The sequence below is a fragment of the Pteropus alecto genome, unplaced genomic scaffold, assembly GCF_000325575.1.
Source record: "Pteropus alecto unplaced genomic scaffold, ASM32557v1 scaffold7, whole genome shotgun sequence".
Taxonomy (NCBI): Eukaryota; Metazoa; Chordata; class Mammalia; order Chiroptera; family Pteropodidae; genus Pteropus; species Pteropus alecto.
In genome coordinates this window covers 62,803,564-62,812,018 of record NW_006494614.1, presented here as the reverse complement: position 1 = coordinate 62,812,018, position 8,455 = coordinate 62,803,564, and the positions used below count along the sequence as shown (strand labels likewise).

Below are 8,455 nucleotides of genomic sequence, written 5' to 3'. Positions count from 1 at the left end.
ATGGAAGCTGATTGGAGGCCTATACCTGGGGACTTGAGACCAGGAGACCCAGCACCATGGGGCACCTACCAGCCAGTGTGTACCCTGGACCAAGCCACACCTTAATGCCACATCAGAAATCAAAAAAGGCCCAGGTCATGGCTGTACCTGCACATTTGGAGTGCCTGAGCCTGGGCTTGAAGGGACCAACCTAGGTCCTCCAAGACAAGGGCCGTTAGGACTAGGAGGTGTTTCCTGAACACTCATAATGCACAGGCCCCTCCCAGTTTCCATCATACTATATGCTGCCCATTCTGCTGCCCCAAGCTTACTCATTTCCCATAATTGATGCACTAGCCACAAGCCAGATCCAGACTCACCACCTGGCTCCTTATTGCTCCTCACATCGAATGCCCTTCTCCTTGGCTTCACCAACTTCTCATCTATTAAGGGTCCACTTAAAAACCCCTCTTCCAGGAAGCCCTCCCTATTTCACCCAAGGTTCAATAGGCCCCCCATTATCTCCTCTAGGAAGCCTTCGTTGTGCTCCCAGCCCTCCTGGTCTCAACACTCACATCTTCCACAGAGTGGTGGGAGCTCCTGGGCTGGAATCTAACCTGCGCCTGATTCAGGGGGTCAATGGGGCCTGTGCCCTGGATGGGATGTGCCTTGGCTGTGGAAGGGGGGTGGGCTGGCCATGGTGGGGCTTCTTACCGGTTCTGCCTGCCCGGGGGAAGAGGCTCTGCTCTGGATGCTTCCTCGGAATGGACCCCAAGACAGGCCCTCAGCGAGGCTGTGTCGAGCTTGCACGCATTTCTGTCCATCCTGCAGGACCTGCTCCAGCTCGTCTGTGGGGAGAGACATCAGTGGTATGAAGAGCACGTGCTGTGGTGACTACCCAGCCCTGCTGCCTGCCCAGGTTCAGCCCACCTCTGTAGCCCTGGCCCCCAGGAGCAGCCGGGGGGCTGCGGGGCAGAGGAGGGAGGGCTGCCCAGTTACAGAGATGATAGCTGGTGCCTGGCTTCTGGGAGCCAGGACAGCCCCTGTGGCAAGACCACTCCTGGAGACAATGGGCTGCAGAGATAGGACAATGAGGGGTAACTGCAGCTGGATTAGAGCATGCAGGTGCACAGCTTGGGAACCATGGCTGCTGTGTCAGGGACACGCATGGTCTGGAGATCCCTGCTGCTCTGTCAGGGACACACGTGACCCTCGCACAGGCCAGAGTGGCACTGACAAAGTTGCCTGTGCCCAGGATGCATGTATGAAGCCAGGTCATCCCTGCTGCCTATGCTGGGGTGGCAAAGAGTGGAGGATGATGATGTTGACAAGACCCACCCCTATCACCTCCGCACGGTCCTCCCAGCCCCTTCCCATTGGCTGGGTCCCTGATTCTGCAGAGCAGGCTGGTGAAGGTAGCCGTGGAAGAGTTGGGCTTTGGTTTCCACATCTATAAGATGGGGTCCCCAACACTTCCTACCTCCTCAGGGTAGTATGAGGCTTGAATGAGTTAATCCACCTAGCATGCTTAGCATTGGGCCTGGTGGGGGAACCGAGGCACCGAACCAAGCACTTCCCCCGAGCCCCTCAGCAAAGCCAGAAACTGAACCTAAGTGATGGTGAGGTCAATTCCATTTACTCCCCACAGATTGGTGGGGACGCCAGAACACTGCTGCTCCCATACCCCTCACAGGACCCTTGCTCACTCTCTGGAAGGTCTGTACCCTGACTCTTGCTGAGGCCCTCAGCCAACTGAGGCACTGGGCCAGTTGCGGCCTCTCTCGCGACCTATCTCCTAGCTGAGGGTGTAAGGCACCCAGGGGGCTGTGGCTACCTGTGCTGTGGGCGGGGCCACATTCTTGGGGGCTCTGTCAGCTCAAGGGGCCTTGGCCTTGACTCCATTGCATGGCTAGAGTAGTGGCATCCGCTGCAGGATTCTGTTACATTTACACAGACAGACGGGCCTCAGCTGTAAGGCCCTGCTACGGTCATTCTCACGGGGCAGGGTGGGACCGTGGAGTTGAACAGGGTCTGCAGTCAGGCTCCAGGGTTCAGTCTAGCCTCACTACATGATCCACGTGACCTTGTATAGTGGGTTGAATGGTGGCCCCCAAGAGATCCGTCCACCTGGAACCCGTGATTACATCCTTATTTGGAAAAAGGGTCTTTGCAGATGTAATCAAGTTAGGATCTCAAGATGAGACCATCCTGGATCATCCAGTGGTCCCTAAATCCAATGACAAATGTCCTTATAAGAAGAGACACACAAAGGAGAAATGCGAGGAAGAAGGCCATGTGAAGACAGAGGCAGAGAAGGTGTGATGCAGCCAGGAGAAAGCTGTGCCTGGGGCCCCTGGGAGCTGGGAGAGGCAGGAAGGACCCTCTTCTGGAGCTTCCAGAGGGAGCATGGCCCTGCTGACACCTGGATTTGGGACTTCTGGCTTCAGAACTGTGAGAGAATAGATTTCTGACGTTTTAAGGCACCAAGGTTGTGCAAATTTGTCAGGGCAGCCCTGGGAAACTCACACCTGCATGTTACCTGCCCCCACCCCCACAGCCTCACAGCCTGACAGCCTTAGTGTCCTCATTGGACAAGGGGATGGTGGTGGCTACGCTCTCAGAGGGCAGCCCCTCCCCAGGGCACACACCCTCTGCCCAGGAAGGGCTCGCCACATTATACCTCAGGTGCTACCTAGGCTGTCTGGGCCCATGGAGGCCTCACATGGCCCGGCCTGGTCCCCGAGTGAGCACTGCTGTGGCGGCCCCACTTCCTGGAGCCCCGATTGGGCAGGCTGTGGCCTTAATGGGCCCGATTATCAGATAACTGCCGGCCTAATGGCAGAGATAACGTGTAAATATGCCAGGAGGCCCAGCTAAAACGTTCTAACTGGGTCCTTGTCTTCCCCAGGGCAGATAAGATGGCAGGGGACCAGGGCGAGGCCAAAGAGGCCGGCGCCCCTTTATCAGCCTCACAGAGAGGAGGGCAGAGGCCGGCTCTGTTGCTTTGTGGCCTGCCCATGAGGGGCCTCGTCCTCTGCCAGCCCACCCAGGATGCCTGGGTCCCAGCCCATGGGCCACCCCCTCCCCTGGCCCTGTAGTGCTTGGTACCAAGGGACCGAGTAAGAGCTGGCTGGTCATCATGGACAGGAGTGTGGCCTGGCCACACGCAGTCACCTGATCCTGCCCAAGCTGCCCTATGAAGCTGGCCCTCTTCTTACGTCCCCTGTACAGATGAAGAAACTGAGGCCCTGAGAGGCTTTGTGGCTGGCAGCAAGATGCCAGGATCTGAACATAGGCTGCCTGGCTCCAAACACTGACTGGGGTCCCGGCCCTTCATGTCCTGGGTGTATCTGGGTCTCTGGCCCTCTAGCCGGCTGACCCTCAGGGGTATGTGTGGGAGGAAGAGGCTGTCTAGAGATGAGCTCACTGGGAGTTCATTTGTCCATCCAAGCGTCTGTCTCTCTAGCCATCTAATGGGTCCAAGTGCCGCTTCTGAGGCTGGTGGAGAGCCCCCCGTGGACTGAGCCCACTCAGGGCCGTGGGATAAAGGCAGAAGCATACAGAATCCTAATTCCATGCCTGCCCCTACCCTGACAACCGGACATGCACTAAGCCACCCAGGGATCAGCCTGCACTTGGGCCTCTGAATAGGGCTGCCCATGGCCCCTCTGGGAGCTAGTTCTGGTAGGGCCACATGCAGGACAAGGCCACGACTCCCTCTGTTTTCACATATTATTTTCCTTTCTGTGTACAGAACGTTTATGACGGAGCTGTTCTCAGCCTTGTCGGTCATGGAGCCCCCATAAGGAGATAACGCCTTCCGTCTGAGGCTGGTGCCCACCTTCCTGAGGGAGGAGGAACTTGGAACTCAGCTCAGTCTCCCATGTGTGGGCCGAGCCCCACCCAGACCCAGGGACACAAAGCGGGAAGGAGGCGGTTGGCCCAAATCACCCCTTGAGCGACAGAAAGAATGGGGTAGTCCCAGGACTCCCTACTTGTCACAGCTACAGGGGCCTGTGGTCCCTTTCCCAGGGATCTGGTTTGCCCCCTACCGTGTCAATGAAGGAAGTGGGCCCCCCACCTGTCCATACATGCACCCATAGGCAAACGGCCATGATCCCTAACTGGAGCCCCTACAGCTGGCCAGTGGGGCGAGCCTCCCCGATAACAGCATGGCTGGTATTCCCCATGGCAGCTGCTGCATCGCCTGGGTATCATGTACCGCCAGAGAGGGCTGGCTCCTGATAAAGGTGGCCGTTCTGCACACCCAGGGGCAGAATCCACCATTCAGGGCTCCGGGGGCTGGTCAAAGCCTTGGAAAGGCAGGGAGGCATGGGAACTGAGGGACCTAGGCTGGGGATTGGCAATGGTCACTGTGACAACCCACCTCCTTGGTCTTAGGGAGGCTGTTTATGGTCTGAATGCAGGGCCATGGCAGGTGCCTGGCTTGATGAGGAGAACATGGCTGGATCCCAGTGTCAACTCACCCACTGACTACTCTTGTGCAGTACGCAACCCGTGCAACTATCTATGGCAGCCCTCATGATGTTCAACTGCTCAGATAACCTATTTCTAGCTTCTAGTTCCTTCCCAAATCCTTACTTGGCTGAAATGGGGTCAAGCATGGTTAAAGCCCAGTTAGCACCTAGCAGAGACCCTCTCCCAACCTGAAGTAAAACTGCATGAGAAAAGTGGGGGTGGGTGGGACCATCTACTCCTGGCAGACTAGGTACCTCACGAGGGCTCAGTTCAAGTCCAAAAATGAGTGAAAGCAGAAATGAGTAAGGGAGAGAGGTTAAGGGGTGGGAGACACTGAGCCAGGAGTAAAAGCTGGCAGAGAGAGTGACAGGCAGGAAGATGTCGTTATTTTCAAACAGCTTCTATAATAGCTGGAGGACCCAGACAGTGGTGGCCTTGCAAATGGTCAGCTCCTAACCACAGTGACAGGAAACCCAGGGCCCAGGAACACTTAAACCATACCCTGAGCTTGGGCTGGAGGTGGGACTGGAACCCAGGTCTCTGGACTTGTGGCTCAGTCACGAAACCCCATATGGGCACCTGGGACAGGGACAAGAAAGGCATAGCCTCTGCCCTCGGTGGCTCCCAGGAAACACATGTGTTGGCATCTCCAATGGTGGGCCAGTCAGGGTAGGCTTGCAGGTGGAGGTGTCCTCCCCGGCAACATCCTGTGACCTATATTTCCATTTCCTTCTCCCAGACCAGCTGGGGTGAGGAAGGCACAGAGAGATGCCAGCTCCGGCCAGGTCCTGGCCAACTTATCCCTGCTCTATTTATCCTGGTCCCTGGTCCCTCAGCTAGAGAGTGAGGGCGATGCCATTTGTCCCAATAAGTTACAACCCTCACACAATTTCTGGCCCCCATTATTGAGCCTTAGCCAAGCACATGGCACAATCTACAGGGAATTCTCCTAGTCACACTGAACTTGTTCTCTGTTGCACAGAGCGGGAGACTGAGACTCAGAGAAGTTAAGGAACCAGCCCAAAGTACACAGCAGGTAGGTGGGATTTGAATCAGAGCCCCAGCCATGCTCATGGCCAGGGTTTGACACCCCTTTCTGTGCTGAGGCAGGAGGTGATAGAGAAAACAGGACAGGGAGGCTGCTGGAGTCAGCCCCCAGCTCTTGTCCCGTGGCTGACTTCCTGCTCTGTCCTCGTTTTCCCATCTGCAGATGGTCTCCTCTGGGAGAGGGGCAAGCCCACGCTGCCTGGGTGGACCCCTTACCTCCACGGGGGTCGGGCCATTACTACGGGGATAGCATTAGGACAAAGACTAATTTATTCTGGTAAACAAGCCCACACACATTATTTCCAGGACAAGCATGCTGCACGGGATTCAATTTTACTCTCAAGCACCTGTAAGGAACCAGATGAGAAAACTCGGCCTTTGAATACTTATATGATTTGCATATCTATTTAGGTCTCAGAAGGCTCCTATGGTGTCCCAAGGGGACAGAGAAGAGAGGCAGAGCTGAGTATTGCCACCCGGGCCATTTCAGGACCCTCTCTTGGGAGTCTGGTGAAGTGGGTGGCCAGGTGGGAGAATTGTGGTCTGGAATTAAGAGGCTGGAGCCAGGGCCCGTCTCTGCCTGGCTTTTGCTGAGTCTCAGTTTACCTGCTGTGCTGGTGGCTGTGCAAGTCAAGGCCAGTATGTTGGTTGTCATAGCCAGTGTTACTTTTCCTCTCCTAGGAGCCCAAGCACCCTGAGGCTTGTGGTCCGACCCAGGGCTGCCACTGAGCTGCTGCCCTCAGCCTGGGCCCCCAGCTCTGCTGCCACCCTGGAGCCTGTGGTGGCCTCCCTCATCGACATGAACAAGTCAGTGAGGAGGTTCCATTCTTCTAGCTCTGTACCGCCGAGGTGGCCCAGAGAGTTTGAACAACTCACTCAGGGTTGCACAGCAGTCACTCCGCCTAGACCAGGCCTGAGCTCCTTTCTCATGGAAGATCCAGGGCTTCAGCCTGAACCACCTGGTTCCAGAGCCCACCATGCCTCGTCTCCCAGGCCTCAGTTTCCCTCTTGAGCAATGCCCCTGCAGGCTGGTTTGCAACTCCGACTTAGGGTGGCCCTGTGGGCTTACAAGAGTGTCCATGAGCTCGGAGGCTGCCTCCTGCACCCTGCTGGCTGGCCCCTCCTTTCAGAGCCCAGGCTCTCTTTGTGCTAATGGCCGGTGGCCTCCAGAGCAGAGTCCAGCTGTCCTGCAGTCCCCACCCTGAAAGGTGGGGTGTGGGATCAGCATGTGGGAGCCCACCCTGGGGTCACCGCCAGCATCCACTTATCTAATCAGCTCCATCTCCCCTACCTAGCCTCACCCTGTGGCTCCTTGTGGGCCAGCTGGCCCTGGCTTTGCTGGGGAGCGGCCCTATCTCAGGGATCACGCTGTTTGCCTTTGATAAAAGTCATAGAAAAGGGAGAGAAAAAGGAGTAAGAGGGAGAGAGGGAGGGAGAGAGAGAGAGAAAGAAAACCCTGGGGTGAGCAAGAGCTGCCCTGGCAGGGTTCTAGAAGTCTCTGTGGGTGCGGGCCCAGAGTGGGGCTAGCTTGGAGGTTGTGTGGGCCCTGAGAGTGTGTGTTTTCAACACATCCTGTACTAGTGTGAAAACTAGGCCCAGAGAGGGCGAGCAGCTCTATCAGAGTCACACAGCAGATCATGGCTGGCCCCTCTCTGTTCCCCTTGGCCTGTTATAGGCTGGCACAAGCTCTCCCACAATGACGTGTCATGCAGACCCGTTCACTTGCACACTTGCTCAGCTCCTCTCACTGGATCCCCCCACAATCTACAACATTAAGGGGCTGTAGCCATTTTATTAAGGGTGGTGTGACTGGCCCAAGGTCACCAGCTCTGAAATCCAGCCCTTTTCCTCCCCTCCAACGCGATCTTTCTGACTAGAAAAGTAGTTGAGGCTCTAAAAGAAGGCTGAGTGGCTCCTTCTTCTGCTCCACGTGGTCACCACCATCCAGGCTCTGACTGCCCTCTCTGCAGCTTCAACAACTGACCCTGGCCCTGCCTTTCTGGGACTGAGCTGCTTTGAAGTGGGAGTGGGGGACTGATTCCAATTAACTCAACTGCTAGAGGATGATGTATAAACCTCCTCCAGCCCTGAGGGCTCTAGAATCTGTTTGTATCCTGCCGCTGCCATCTCTCAGCTGGACACATTGCTTCCCTCCCAGCCCTCCGTTTCTTCTTATATGAAGTGGGAGGTAAGAGCATCTGCCTCATAGGTCATTGCAAGGTAAAACGACATAATGGATATGGTACATGAAGGACCGGGCCCACACACGGTGAGTGGTCGATGAGCACTTAACTCAGGCAGCCAGGAGGGGTCTGGCTGGGCTAAGCTATAGCCCTGACATGAACTTGGCCAGGTGTTCAGTCCCTCAGGGCCAGGGCCCCATCCCTAAAACAGATGATACCAGTGCCCACTCTCAATGGTGACAGGGCTTCCTGATGGGTCTGGTATGGCACCACACACCATGGTGGGAGTCACGGTGGTGGGCTGCAGCTGCAGCCATTACCAACTGCCCGCCTGAGCACCTACCCATGGTCTTGGCATATTGGGGAGTTTGGGAGCTTCCCATGGTGGGGCAGAACCCTGGTCACATGGACACACAAACGGGTCTCAGGCAGGCACAGAGGCCACCTTCTGGATGGTTATTGTGAGGTGCGAGTTGAGAGCGCCCCAGGTCGGGTAGGCACCATCTGAGGCCACGGCACTCCATCTGGATGCCCAAGGCCTGTGGCTGGTCACCTTCCCTTATGCTCTGAGAGTTTGTTCTAAGTGAATGCTGAGGCCTTGCTCATGTGATCTGGCTACAGGGGGCAAATCAGGGCTTGGGGAGAAATGCCTGGGGGAGGGCAAGTTCTCTTCAGCTTCTTAGAACATCCCCATCTGCTGGAACCCACCCTGTTGGCCCTGTTTTTCCTTCCAGTTTACAGATGGGGCAACAAAACTCAGAGGAGGC

The 8,455-nt window shown here is 56.4% G+C and overlaps 1 protein-coding gene across 1 annotated transcript in view; it reads right to left on the bottom strand.

Moving 5' to 3' along the window:
• ZFPM1 (zinc finger protein, FOG family member 1) overlaps positions 1–8,455 on the bottom strand; it is a 45,089-nt gene that overhangs the window by 17,577 nt on the left and 19,057 nt on the right. The window contains exon 3 of the mRNA XM_006926884.2: positions 694–827. Coding sequence (XP_006926946.1) covers positions 694–827 — 134 coding nt within the window. The remainder of the gene's footprint in view (positions 1–693; positions 828–8,455) is intronic.